Genomic DNA, 14,390 nt, shown 5'->3' on the forward strand with positions numbered 1-14,390 from the left:
TGGGCGTTGTTAAAGATAGAGATAGTGAATAAAGATGTAGAGCTAGAGCGATAACAATACTGTGGAAGAGATGATAAAAATGAAGAATAGAAAATGGTAGAAATAGCCTCCAAAAAACAAAAAAGTGGATGATGATCCAAGAAGGAGGTAAACGAGCCCCAAACATAAAGGTCACTCTCCATTTTGAAAAATATGGCATTTATATGGCAGAGGCTAGTGGTAAAGAGAGTGGATAAATTTTTAGAGTTAAATGTCATGCTTAGATTTAAAAAAAAAGGAGAATATCTTTAAGTTATATGTCGCATTTAAGAAAAGGTAGAAAATTATTCTTTTTGTACTATTCTTTCCAAAAATATGTTTTAAAAGTCCTATCTCAATGATAAATTTTAGAGTGATGATACAATCATAAATTCTTGTACAAACTTATCTCTTTACAAACTGATTTGACATTAATTCATTGGTTGAATAAAAATATAAAATAATAAAAATAAATTATGTGGGCCAAGAGATATTTAATTCAATTAATTTTATCATACCATATCAGTTTGTACAAAATAAATTTGCACAAAAATTTATGGTTATATTATTACTCTAAATTTTAAAGCTCATCTAATGGAATAAATTCTTTCTTGTGACATCCTTATATTGCTCTAAATATTGTGTCTAAATAATATAATCATCTATATGTCCTTTATTTATAGGTCCAAAAATCATCCCAAACACAAATAATGATATTCATCACTTAGCAATTGGAATGAAATGTTGAGATAATTTAGCTGCATTTAGTAGGGTCTGGCTATGGTGCAACTGTGGTACTGTGTCACAGCTGCATCCAGCTGTTAGATCTACTTAGATGGACGGAGTTCATTAGAATCCAACAGCTGAATGCAAATGTGACCTAGTAATATTATAGTTTTTAAAATCATCGTTGTTAACTATGTTGTAGTAATAAACAATTGTGGAGAGAGTCTGTTAAATATTTTGTAAATTTATTTAAAAAAATGCCGTGTGTTTTAAAAACAATCATAAGTGTTTGGTAAATTTATTGTTAAATTGTTGTAAGAATACAAATAACTGAAATAGATGTAATGATAAATAAAATTTACTTACACATTTATAAATATATAAATAAATTATTTTTTATTATCTATATATTTTAATTTATAATTAAAATGAATATTTTAATTTTATTAATTTTTTTTTATTTAAATATAATTGGTAAAAATAATGATCTCTTTAAATGTAGCGATTTTATTTCCCAATTGATAAGGATAATTTTAGATTTTTATAAAATATGTGAGGACATATATGTAATTGTATTAAGTATAAAACCGATTCTCAAAATTAAATTTTTGAAAAAGTTACACCTTCCCTATTTTTCAAAATATCTTTTAAGATGGGGTAATCTTACAAAAAAATAAATTAAAAAAATTACTAAATAATAAAATTAATTATTAATTTTTTAAAATTATTTTTGAACCTCTAAAATGCAATCTCAAAAGGGGCCCTAATATCAATCAGAGGAGGGGGATATTGTCTACTGATTTTAGTGGCTGTGTGGTGTCTTAATTTCTCCATCCATTTTAATTAATTTTCAGATAAATAACGACTGTAGCCTCTCTATCTATGGCATATTTTGAAGCTCGACCAGTACCAATCAAGCCTAATCCGTCACCAAACAAATTGTTGTCCATTTGATGCAACAAGCTAGGACCAAACTACAATACCCCACGTTGCGTTTCTTCTACTTGTGTAATGTTTCCTTTTCTTGTCATAGAAGCGTGCTCGAAATGATCTCCTTTTGTTTCCTTCAATTTAATTACTTGTATTTTTCTTTTTGAAAAGAAACTCAAACTCTCAAAGATTGAAATTACGATTTTAAAATGCATCACTTAACAATTAACCATCCCAAATTCCCAATTTGTTCCATTCAAATCCTTCATTGAATTCTAAGTTAGTTAAAAATATTTACACAATCATAAAAGGACAGTTACATCCTTATATATCTTTATTAATTTTATTTTTTCATGTAAAAAATCTACTGATTTACTTACGATAGATTTATGACCATAAAACTTGGAGGTTTCGCATTGTTTATCGCATTTGCTCTTCCGTAAACTCGTTGTCCCCGCTCTCAGTAACATTCTCATTAATCATTTGCAATAACCTTGACTAGCTTAAATCATTGACTCTTATCTTAAACGATAAATATAACGGTGAAATTGAGTCAAGGACTTGAAAGAAGTAAATTTTGAAGTTCGTTCATGACTTAAAAGATGCATTTTAAAAATCTGTGGTCTCCAAAATTTCATTCGAAAACGAAAGGCACTACTCACCTTTTATAAAGCATTAAATAAAACTATATGACTGCGACTCTAGCGGACTACATATATCTTTAACAGGAGGACATCACTAAAATAATAAGAAAGGGCATACGTATGTGCACGATCAGAAAGTGAAGGAAAAGGTTAGGAATCGGAAATGCATAATTAATTGAAAAGGCAATCAATATTAATGGAAACCTCTTATTAAATTAATTGTAGCATCAACAAATTGATCAACGGATCCGCCGGTCTTGCTTTTATTTAGCTATTATTTTCCTTCCTATAAAGTCTATATCATTATTGTTATTATTATCATCATCAAAAAAAGTAAATGATTAAATCAACTACATACAAGAGGCAACTAGAAGAAAAGGACATGATCACCGACAATCACCATTCACGATCATTGATGGGTGGCGGTAGGCAGTAGCATGGATTGGATTTGTATATGTAATATGAATTTACATGATGGTGCAAGGCGCTGTTGGATTTTCTTCACAGATGTAATCTGAGCAACGACTTCTGTAATAACCTCTAGTATCGCAGCCGCCAGCCCAACTCTCATACACTGGCCTTCCACAGTACCCATCATAATGCCTCATTTGCCCATAGCCAAGATCGTAACATGGTCCCCCACCGCGCCCCTCATAACATTCCCTGCAGCACACCCCGACCGGCGGGTAACACGGAACTGGAGCCGGTGCTGGTGCAGGTGCCGGTGCCGGCGCCGGTGGTGGTGCTGATGGTTTTGGTGGCTCTTTAGGCTTTTCTGGCTCTTTGGGTTTCGCAGGCTCTTTAGGTTTCTCGGGCTCTTTGGGTTTCTCCGGCTCTTTGGGTTTCGCGGGCTCTTTGGGCTTCTCCGGTTCTTTGGGTTTTTCAGGTTGTTTTGGCTTCTCGGGTTCTTTGGGTTTCTCAGGTTGTTTTGGCTTCTCGGGTTCTTTAGGTTTTGGTGGTGGTGGTTTAGGCTTTTCAGGTTCCAGGATTGCAATACTCTTGATTGAACCTTCACCTTTGCAGCATAGTTTGTCCCTGATCTTTTCAGGACTGCAGCACACTACTTTTATTCTCACCGTATTCGTCTTCTCATCGAATATCTGGTCTTGTATTTCTCTTGTTCATAAAGTTTTCAACATATATATATATATATATATATCTTAGCTCACTGATCCATAATAAACCACTTTTATTGACAAATACAAAAAACACAATCCCACGACTAATTAATTATTAAAGTGATCGGAGATGGAGACACTTACGAGGGAATTTGCAAAGTACTTTCTTGACTTTCTTGTAGCACTTTGAGCACTGAAGGTCAACCTTCAGCACCATCGTCGTAACCTTCTGTAAACATTACAGAGATAATTGATTAATGAATGATTTGTAGCCATCACTGATATTTAGTATTTACAGGCCAGGGAGTGGGAAATATTTTAATGGTTAATTTCTGAAATTAAAGAATTAATCAACAACAGAAGCAACTCTCTCTTTCTCTCTCACAATCATCATGAGATGCACATAAAAAATTTAACCAAAAGGGCAATTTACAAACCTTCTCCCCCATATACGGCTGCGATGCGAGTGCTGCTGCGATCCGAGCGTCAGAAAATGAGATACTGATTATATTATTTGGAGAATGTGGGAGCTATGTATGAAAAGGGTCTTATAAACGAAGCCAATTTCAAGCTTATATATATGATATGTATGAAGGAGGAAAACGTAAGAGTTTGAATTCCCGTACGCTTACAACCAATCATCTGCCGACAAGTCGTATTGGACGTTGAATTGCATGTTATCATCAAGATTGTCGTTATGTAGAAAGTGTTGCTTCTCATTTATGATTGCTGACTCTCCAATTAATCTACCATTGCATTTGCACGTGCTGGCTTTTATTGGATTGACGCAGCCCATCACCACCCCTCCCTCCCCTTTCTTTTTAATCACGCAAGAGTCCAGAGATCATTAGTTTTAATAATGCTTCACTTGAATCCTCCCTTACAAACTCCTAATCACATTCTATTTCATTCAATTTATTTTATAACTTTTTATTTTATAAAAGTTAACAACATCACAAGAGCAGTTTTAGAGTCCTACAAATTGTTATTGTTGTCTTTCAATAATGCATAACACATTTTAAGGTGAGTGTTAACATGATTAGCAGATATTTTATGCCCTAAATCTTTATTTATTTATGCCTCTTTTTTTTCATTTGAGTAATAGTCACACTTTTCTGTGATTAGAAAAACATGAATGAAAAAAAAAAAAAAAACAGAGAGGAAAAATAGACTTTAAATTACTAATCTGGTTGAGGCGAGGAATGAAATGAAGTACTAACATATAATTAGGATTAGGAGTCGGAGGGTTTTAAAGTGATGCATTTTTCGAAATCATGGTCTTTGAGCTACTTTCTAAAATCAACAAGGACTCCAAAGTGATAAGCACCCTCTCCATGCAAGTGCAGCACATCGTTCCTTGATCTACAATCATGGGCCACGCACCCCTCACATGGCGACCGTACGCGTGTCCCAAGGCGAAGTGCGCCACGGATCAAGTATTCATTCATCCACAACAACTTTCGCGTCTCAATGTCAACAAAGAGAACTACACGGTGTGGCACGTGTCGGTTTGAGATGCCTGACAATCACAATGACATAGTCGTTTGATGAAATGATTTCATGGAGCTACCGTTGATTGCAATTTCCATCAACTAATCGAACAATCATTAGTCATTAACCCATAAACAAAGGGCCCCACGATCAGCGTCAGATTTTGGAAGTTTAAGCAATCCCCGTAAGTATAGCTCCAAAGCTAAGCAAGCAACTATAGGGTTGTGGGGGCTAAGCTAACATATATTTAATGCCTAGATTGGCAACAAGGTCTAAATTGAATTAAAAAGATAATGTTATTAATTTACGCTAACAACTGATTCTAAATTTTAATTTGTGTAATAATGGCAAGTGGCAGCAAGAGACATACAATGAATTTAGGTAAGAGTTTGGGGTTTGGAAGTGTCGGCAATTGGCGGTTGCGACTTGCGAGAGATTAAATTTAAATTTCCAAAAAGCAAGTTCGCTTAATGGTTAGGTTGGGTAGATTTTGGGGATTTTCTTTTTCTTTTTGTCCTTTTCCGGACAAAATATGGAATCTAACAGACCGACACATAAACCTGTCATTTCAATCTTCTTTAAACGAATTCGTTTTTTCATGTGTGTGAAATTTGTATATGATAACAACAATAGATTAAATTAAAATTGATAAAAATACAAAATTTGTTATCAGTTGAAAACTATTTTATGCTCAATAGATCACTTTATTTAATCTGAGTATGCCAATAATTAAGAAAAACATTTAGAGTAAATTTACCCCTATATTTCAAAAAGTGATTATATGTTTTCTTTTTCCCTAATTGGTGTAGGCTGTAATGCGTACAAATTTGTTTTTATAGTGTAAAAGTTTTTTTTTTCCTACTAGAAAAAAATAATATAAATTCAAATAAGAAAAAAATTTACAAGACATCAATAAAAAATTAGACCCACTTGTTCATAAAGAATTTTTTATAATAAATTAATAATTGTAATTTGTAAAGCTACAAGTTATTATCAAACTAAATGTTCGTGGGATCATATAACTTAAATGACATTTGTCTCCAAAGTTTAAAAATCGTGAGAGAATGTCCAGGGGTAAATGAAGATTTTATACGTAAAACTCATAATATTATCATACTTTATTTAGAAATTCAGTAATTCTACAGAAGTCTACAGGTTCCATAGCACCTATAGACTTACTTTAATATAATAAAGGACAAGTTAAAATATAGAAAAACATAAATTTTAATATATTATGAGATATAATATAGATAGCATTTACTTCTCGGATTGGATTAGGAATCTTAGGATTATGAATGTGGAGTTAGCTTGGGAGTAAATTGTTTACTTAATAAGAGTGTGAAATAGGAATCAGAATCTCATTTATGTATTTATATTGTCTTGAATTGAAAGTAAATTACTTCAAATTATAGTTTTATCCTTATTTAAATAATTGTAGTTTTTAATTATAAAGTGAATAAAAAAATATATTTAAAAATAAACTATTTATTTTATTATTAAGTTTAATTATATAAATAAATATTATTAACATTCTTAATTATATAAGTCATAATTTTTTTATTAATTTTAATTTTAGTTATGTAAATTAAAAATTATTGATAAGAGCAACACAAATGAAACATTATTATTAATAATATAATATAAAATTAATATTTTGTTGGAATAAACTATCTATTACTATTAACTATTAATACTAAATAACTATAATACTATTAAAATTAAATAGATATAATAATATTATATTTTCAAATAAAGATAGTATGTTGTGATATTATCAATTCTCTACAAATATGATAACATTATCCTTAAATAATTTTAACTTAGATTACATAAATTATTATTTTTAATAGATGTAATATTATTAAATAATATAATAATGCTAATTCAATAAATATAATATTATTATTTTACAAAAAAATGTAACATTAAATTATTTTAATAAAGATAAATCATATAATATTTAATAAAGAAAGGATAAAAAAGGAAGACCCCATGGGAGTGAGACTCTCACTCCACACTTTCCAATCCCACTCCAGTAAGTAAATACTACAATAATGCATTGGAGTATATATTTTTGTTTTCTTTTGCTTATTCCCTTATTGGAAAAATACATATAAAAGATCATAATATTAATCTCATAATTAGGACGGGAGCCCTTTGAGAATTTTAAAGGAACTGCTGCTATTTACGAGGTGGGCTAGAGAGCCAGACGGCCTGTTCAAAGAATAGTTTAGTTCCTTATTTAGGCCGAGCCCATATTTTGTTTCTGGGCCTCACATGCTATGAGCTGATAGTAATTAATGGTCTGAGCTTCAGACTCAGCAAGTTAAATTAAATGCCCTCACTCACCAACCCCAGCCGCAAACGCAAACATTGCAGAGCTGCAGGCTGCAGCGTCGCTCTTGACCAGTGTTGAAGGAAAACCAGTACACAAAGGTAGACTGGTCTACGATCGTATCATTAGTACTCCACCGTCAAACAGTTCTAATATAACCGGACCCATTAATTAATTATAGTGTACTGTCCTCATCTCGAGTGCAATTTCAAATCAGTTTTCAATAATTAATTAATACCGACATGGGCAGCAATCATATTCTTACAGAATCGATCTTATGCTTTTGCCGAACTTCCACCGATTTTATTTGCTTTCGGCTTTCAGGAATCAGGGTTCTGGTTGTCATCATCATCATCACATATCAGAATCAACTTTTGATCCTGGGAAAAGTCGTGCAGCTTCTGTTTCCTTTTCGTCCTTTTTTCATGCTCCATTCTATTGCGTAGATATGAATTAAATATATAATTAGATCAACGTTCCAAATCCAGAATCACCATTCCCCAAGAAAGAAGGCAGGATTTTATATATACATATACATATACATATATACACACCTATTACATTTTCTATCTGGTTTTAACAAAAGATGCTCATTACCATATTAATTAATTTTCATGCATGCATGATTAATTTGTAAAATTCTTTCATATTGATTTGAGCCTTCACTTTGGGTGAAGGGTAGGGTTGAGGCTCAAGTTGTTTACATAAGGACAACAAATGAATAACCTTTTCTTCTTTATCTTTCCCACCCTTTTTCTTTCACATATGTCACTCCAATATAATGAAGTGATGATAATGTGTATGACGATAATGTTCATGTCACTCAGTGAATGGTTAAAAATGGAAAATGGATCCCATCTGATGCAATGCGATACGATGCCTGCTCCAGTACTTTTCAAGATACTTGATAGCCATCCCAGGCTGACTCTGTGACCATAAAGTGTACATCTTGATTGTGTTGTCGAGCAAGCATAGTATCATTCCGGCTTGGAATCCAAAATCGGCGGGCTCCATTCCAAAGAATTATTCACAAAGTGACAGCCACGTTTCCATCCATCCATCCACAAACGCTTGTCTTTTTTGTTCTTTCATAATTAAGCCACAGCCATTACTCATTAGATTTCAGCCTTTGTTTTTGTATGATAATCTTATTTACGAAGATTTGTCAAAAGATAATTATCATTTGTCACTGACAACCCATCCACAGCAGTGTAACTAATGTCAATATCAATAAAGAGGGAAGCAAAAAAGATATAAATATAAAAATAAAAGTATCTTGCATCAAGACGAAAGAATAATGTGAAAGAAGAAGCTTGGTTCTTGCTAGCCATGCAAAAGAAAACCTTATCAAGATCTTTCCGGAACTTTTATTATTAGTTCTATTCTAAAAGCAACAAGTGCTTTTCGAGTGGTATGAATGAATCATGATATATATGAAGTCATATTATGACCATCTTGTCATAATGATGCTTTTAATACAGATGACAAACAGAAGCTAGCTAGCATGTCATTTGGGGAAAAGATGAAGGGCATTTAAGGAGACGGTGGGTCAGCCTTAGCCCTTAAGGACCATGTATTAAACAAGTCCACGTCAGATTTGCAGATTTGCACGTTCCTTTTAAATTATGTTCACTCCCCACCACCACCACCACCAAAACAATGCGAACTAAAGAGAGAGAAAGAGTTTGAAGCAGGAGTGAAGAGCTGCTCATCATCAATTTGCTCATACACAACTGTTCCCCAGCCTCAGGGCTCAGACTCAGCTTGACCTTCTTGGTTTTAGGATCATCACAAACATAATGGGTGAGGTAAGTAAGTATAATATTATTAATCCTCATAAATAGATTCTTTGTTTTTAAGTTATGTCCTCATAGTCGAAGATCTCAAATTGTTGTTCATTTTTCTTTCACTTGTTGTTGTACCTTTTATTGTTCTTGTTGTTTTAATTAGGTGATAGCTAGCTCAAAATATTTTATAGATATTTGTACTATTTTTGTTTGTGTGGTGTGAAATCAAAGGAGAACAAAGAGAAGCAAAAGAAAGAAGAAACCAAAAAGGAGAAGAAAGAAGAAGAGAAGAAAGAAGAAGAGACTCCTGAGATCGTACTCAAAGTTGATATGCATTGTGAAGCTTGTGCTAGAAAAATTGCTAGAGCCTTGAAAGGATTTGAAGGTCATTATTATTCTCTCTTTATCTACGTACCGTCCATCTAATTTAAATTTAAATTTCTAGCTATGTTTTAACCTTGTTTTTTCCATTAAGAATATATCACATGTATATTCTAATCAAATACCGTCCAAAATTTCTAGCATAAATTTGTAACAACTTCTTATTCAAAAGCAGCTCAAAATTTAACACGTTTATTTTACCCCCCCAAAAAAAAGAAAATGGAAAACGAGATAATCAACTTAATGATTTTTCTCATATCTCACCTACCACCAAAAAAAAAAAAAGGTGTATGTCATGGTATTTGTAATATTAAATAAATTATTAGAGATTTTAATAAAGAATGCTGTGAATTAATTAAAATTGATGTTAAATAAATGTAATATTATTGTTGGCAGGAGTTGATCATATTACTGCGGATAGCAAGGCGAGTAAAGTGGTGGTGAAAGGAAAGACAGCAGACCCGATAAAGGTGTGTGAGAGGCTACAAAAGAAAAGCGGTAGAAAAGTGGAGTTGATTTCGCCTTTGCCAAAGCCACCTCCTCCTGATGCTGATGATCAGGAGAAAAAGGAACAGCAGAAAGTAGAGAAAAAGGAAGAGGTAATTATTTTTTAAACCTCAAATCTTTTTTTATTATTAGAGGATGATTTGGAAGTAAATGTAGTGAATCTTGTTGCCTGTGGCTGGTGGCTGTGGCTGATATGAAATGAAAATAAGTTAAATAACAAAACAAGGCAGCTCCATTCTATTTCTTTACAAAGGCACGTATTACAAGGAAGGTGGACAATGAGTACTGACACTGTATAGGGTTTTGACCCCACAGTTCCCCAACTTGATGCACTCTGCAACCTGCATCTGCGTGGCCATGGGGTTCACGGGTTGTTGATTTCTCATTTCTCCAAATTTCATACAAGAAAACGATATTGCCCCACAACATTTTGCCCACCACTCACCCCTATAGCTAGTTAGTCTTATAAAATATTAATAGCCTCTCTGTCTCATATACATATATTGCAGTAATTGAAATATTTCTAGTGAAAATACAGTTGGATTATTTGAGTCTAAAATATAAACTGTATCCATCTTTTATATGTATAATGATCCAATTTTGTTTAATTAAATATCAACTTTATAAATTGGGTGTACAAATTAAAAGGAGCGAAAGCATTAATTAATTAATTGTTGTGTGAATAGTTGATATATACTATGTAGGTTTCTCGAGGCAGCTTGTCTTGTGTTTGCTACTTTCGGCCGTCTCATTTTGTCGGGCATTGAGCTATTTGGCTTCTTATGAGTTTCTTATGTTTTAACCCTAGAGAAAATTATCATTAGAATTGGATATGGTATCCAATTAGGCCACCACTTACAGGCTTCTGTCTCCGGAATTATTTGTCTAATCTGATTCATAGAATCAGTAATCAACTGTGACCTTGTTGTTTTCTTTGAAATCTATCTATGTGACTTTCTGCATGCTCAATTAGTTAACGGCAGCTGTAACTATTTCCTTTGCTTTTGGTGGCAGCCTCCTGCCGCTATAACAGTGGTCCTAAATGTTCGGATGCACTGTGAAGCATGCGCTCAAGGTTTAAGGAAACGTATACGAAAGATCCAAGGTATATATTTCCATTGGCACTCTCATTTCCCACTGATACTACAAATATATTACTCATTCAACTTAATGTGTTGCTATTACTGTAGGTGTGGAGTGTGTGGAAACCAACCTAGCCAGCGGCCAGGTAATTGTAAAAGGTGTAGTTGATCCTGTGAAGCTAGTAAATGATGTGAACAAGAAAACAAGAAAGCAAGCTTCCATTGTGAAGGATGAAGAAAAGAAACAAGAAGAGAAGAAAGAAGGAGAAAAGAAAGACGGAGGCGAGGAAGCCAAGGTAGATGAAGAAAAGAATAAGCAGCAGCTTGATTTTAATATCAACAGAAGCGAGTATTGGGCAACCAAGAACTACTCGGAGTTTGCTTATGCCCCTCAAATTTTCAGTGATGAGAATCCAAATGCTTGCATTGTTATGTGACCATCATTATTATTAGCTGTGTTTAATTTTGATGTCTTTAATCTTGTTCAGCTATATATGCAATATTACTAATATGCATTAATTAATTCCATGCAAATTTTCTACGTTGACATTTATATTGATATGTACGATAATAAGATGTGAGTACTTATGTGAGCGGAGGCTGAAATTGATCTGGATTTATTGGTTGCGAATCATCTTTAGGTTATAAGGTGTAACCTATGTGCATGTTAATTTCTTCTTTAGCTACTAAAAGTACGAAGTTAATTTCTTCTTTAGCTACTAAAAGTACGAACTTATATAATTGGCTAATAGCAATACATTCTGAAAATTCAGTTGTATTATATGTTAGGTCTTTAATCTGACGTCGTTAGATTCTTAGTCCAATGTTGAGCTTATATGTGAATAATTACGTATTGCGAACTATCATATGAAAGTTAAGTTCAATTAAAAGTGATCTATTAAGATTTTCAGTAATATAGACTTAAATGTATATGATAGGTATGGGTTTTTAATGTGTAGAGATTTACGAATAATTTCTATTTTTTAATGGATTGAAATACTAAAGATAACAGGAAAAATGATCTCTATAAATAGTTATCATTCTCAGATCACATGTATCATTCTTTTTTTTTTTTTTTAAGAAAGTGTATTGAGAACTTAAATAATTCTCTTGGAAAATATGTTGACCTGCAAGACAAACCACACGACTCTAAAGAGTAATTAAACACTATGGATTCAAGTACAATTTTGCATATTTGATTAGTGATTTTGGTGACACAATACAAATGTTCTTGAATTTTAGATGTTGGTTTTCACCAAAAGCTATATTATTTTTGGCCACCATACTTCTTAACATTTATAAATGATTTTTCAATGAGTATTTCTACCCTTTATTAAAGTGTGGGAATAATAATGTTATAAATGAGTCTTACAATGAATCCTCATTAAAAATTTTATATGTATCTATGATTAACTAAGAAAACTTAAAATTAACAAGAGACGTCCTTGCTAATTTTGATGTTTCGATCACTATAAGCATGCAATTTAATTTTATTATTTCTTTGAAACACTCATGGAGAATAACATGTCCCATTAAGAATCTCTTTTTACACTTGAGTTCATAATAAATTTTTCAGTACTCATTTAATTGGTAAATGCAATGGTTTTCATATTCCAATTAAATATTAGATTAATATCCTCTTCCAATCTAAACTTCTTCTGAGCAAAAATTCACTTGTTAATCGGTGGTTAATAAATTTAAAATATAAAGAACTTAAATGTTATTCATACACTGTCACTATATGTAATACATTATTATATATATGGTCCAACCAAAGCGTAGGGAGAGGAAAAATTTATCCAAGTAATATAAATTCTTTCTATCACTTGGACATTTAGTAAATTTTTAATACGCTATGTCATCTTTAGTGTCAAAACACAATAACTAAAGGGTATTGCTAGAGGGTAAATACACCTTTTAATAAATGGCTTCACAAATTTTAATTTAATTAACTGAAATTTAAAGCCCATTAGCAGTTGGGTTACTATGAATATACATGCAGCTACAGCCGACAAACTTGACATGGAGTTTGAAAATTTATTATTGTGTATTTGTGTTGGTCGGCGCTTCAATTTCCTTAATCCTATGTTGTGTTTCCTTATTGAAAATGAGAATGAGAATGGAAATTAAGGAATAGAAATAAATGATATATTTATTTACTTAAATGAGAGGTGGAATATGAATTAAAGTAGTGGACCCTATTTAAAATTGAGAATGATTACTAGAGTTTTTATTTTCATAGAGGAGGTGGGAATGAAAATCTCATTTACTAAATTGACCATATTACCCCCACTTAAATTTAAAATTTTTATTTTCCCCACTTAAATTTAAAATTTTTATTTTATCTTTCATTATATATCATCATCATCAAATAATTTTTAATAATAATAAATGACAATAATAAACTAAGGTCAGTTTACTAATTTGTAATAATCCATTGATTCCAATATAAATTAAACACATCAATAATAATACAATTCATTCCGATTCCGATTCTCCCAACTAAAGTAAATAATTTATTATGATTGACATTTCCTATTCCAATTTTACCCCATTTCGATTTTGCTCTATTCTGATTACTGATTAATAAATGCATCATTAAAGTAGAGGGATTTTAAAGTATAATTGTGTATTGTCATTTTTGTGGTAGACTCTTATATTGGGCTTATTGTAATTTAATTATGGGCTTTATAGTAGGCTATATTGTGAGACTATGCCATCGATTGAGAATTGATCTTTAGCTAAATACATAAAGCTTGAGCAACTCTGTTCTTGGACTACTTTTTAAGATGGATTAGATTCATGGACTTCGATTTTTTTTTTTTCTTTCTTATTAACACGCACACACTAGTGAGACTTGAACCCACGATCAGAATACTGGGGAGGCCGCTTTTAACTACTGTAGCTCGATCTTGACCTCTACTTTTATACCTTGACAAGCAGAACAATCTAGGAAAAATCCTATAAAAGAAAATCGAGGAAAAAGATTAATCCTACAATGATTTATTTGTTATTAGCCCAAGCGAAGAATAGATTTGGCTTTTGTTTGAAATGTTGGTTGGTGAGGATTTTGAGATAGTGGTAACAACTAGTGGTTCTCGAGAGTGGAATCTAGTCTAGGAACAGAAATCGGAAATACTTGATGCGCGGGCGCAATCAAACTGTGCGGCATTGGATGTGATGTGAGGGTAGATGTGGTAGTATTCAAAGGCCTGCGTTTCCACAGAATGTGCACCTATTGCAGGCCGCCCTGAAGCCACAAATGAGTTAACAAAAACTGACTACAAGATCAGATATTTTGAAATTATTTAAATTCCCCTTGGCTAAGGCACATATATTGACCGTAAAATGATTACAAATAAATACTGATA

General features: G+C 32.3%; 2 protein-coding genes across 2 annotated transcripts; one reads left to right on the plus strand and one right to left on the minus strand.

The window, feature by feature from the left end:
- Window positions 1–2,507: 2,507 nt before the first annotated feature.
- On the minus strand, window positions 2,508–3,994 carry LOC18051155 (protein PYRICULARIA ORYZAE RESISTANCE 21). Its single transcript, XM_006449858.2, has 3 exons — window positions 3,874–3,994; window positions 3,581–3,665; window positions 2,508–3,432 (listed from the first exon to the last, which is right to left on the minus strand). Exons 1-3 carry the CDS (start codon window positions 3,883–3,885, stop codon window positions 2,786–2,788), a joined length of 744 nt encoding a protein of 247 aa, XP_006449921.1. The 5' UTR covers window positions 3,886–3,994; the 3' UTR covers window positions 2,508–2,785.
- Window positions 3,995–8,898: 4,904 nt separating this feature from the next.
- Window positions 8,899–11,625, plus strand: LOC18051156 (heavy metal-associated isoprenylated plant protein 7). The gene is made up of 5 exons (XM_006449860.2): window positions 8,899–9,070; window positions 9,281–9,434; window positions 9,827–10,029; window positions 10,952–11,042; window positions 11,128–11,625. The coding sequence occupies exons 1-5, from the start codon at window positions 9,062–9,064 to the stop codon at window positions 11,454–11,456; spliced, it is 786 nt and encodes a 261-aa protein (XP_006449923.1). The 5' UTR covers window positions 8,899–9,061; the 3' UTR covers window positions 11,457–11,625.
- Window positions 11,626–14,390: the final 2,765 nt, after the last annotated feature.

This window comes from Citrus clementina, unplaced genomic scaffold (genome assembly GCF_000493195.1).
Source record: "Citrus clementina cultivar Clemenules unplaced genomic scaffold, Citrus_clementina_v1.0 scaffold_2, whole genome shotgun sequence".
NCBI classification, from domain to species: domain Eukaryota; kingdom Viridiplantae; phylum Streptophyta; class Magnoliopsida; order Sapindales; family Rutaceae; genus Citrus; species Citrus x clementina.

What these genes read in the sequence shown, in the direction of transcription:
- LOC18051155 (XM_006449858.2), bottom strand. An exon ending in AGTACTTTGCAAATTCCCTC is followed by an intron (nt 3,433 to 3,580) that starts GTAAGTGTCTCC and finishes TATGAACAAGAG; the next exon opens with AAATACAAGACCAGATATTC.
- LOC18051156 (XM_006449860.2), top strand. An exon ending in AGCCTTGAAAGGATTTGAAG is followed by an intron (nt 9,435 to 9,826) that starts GTCATTATTATT and finishes TATTGTTGGCAG; the next exon opens with GAGTTGATCATATTACTGCG. An exon ending in ACGTATACGAAAGATCCAAG is followed by an intron (nt 11,043 to 11,127) that starts GTATATATTTCC and finishes CTATTACTGTAG; the next exon opens with GTGTGGAGTGTGTGGAAACC.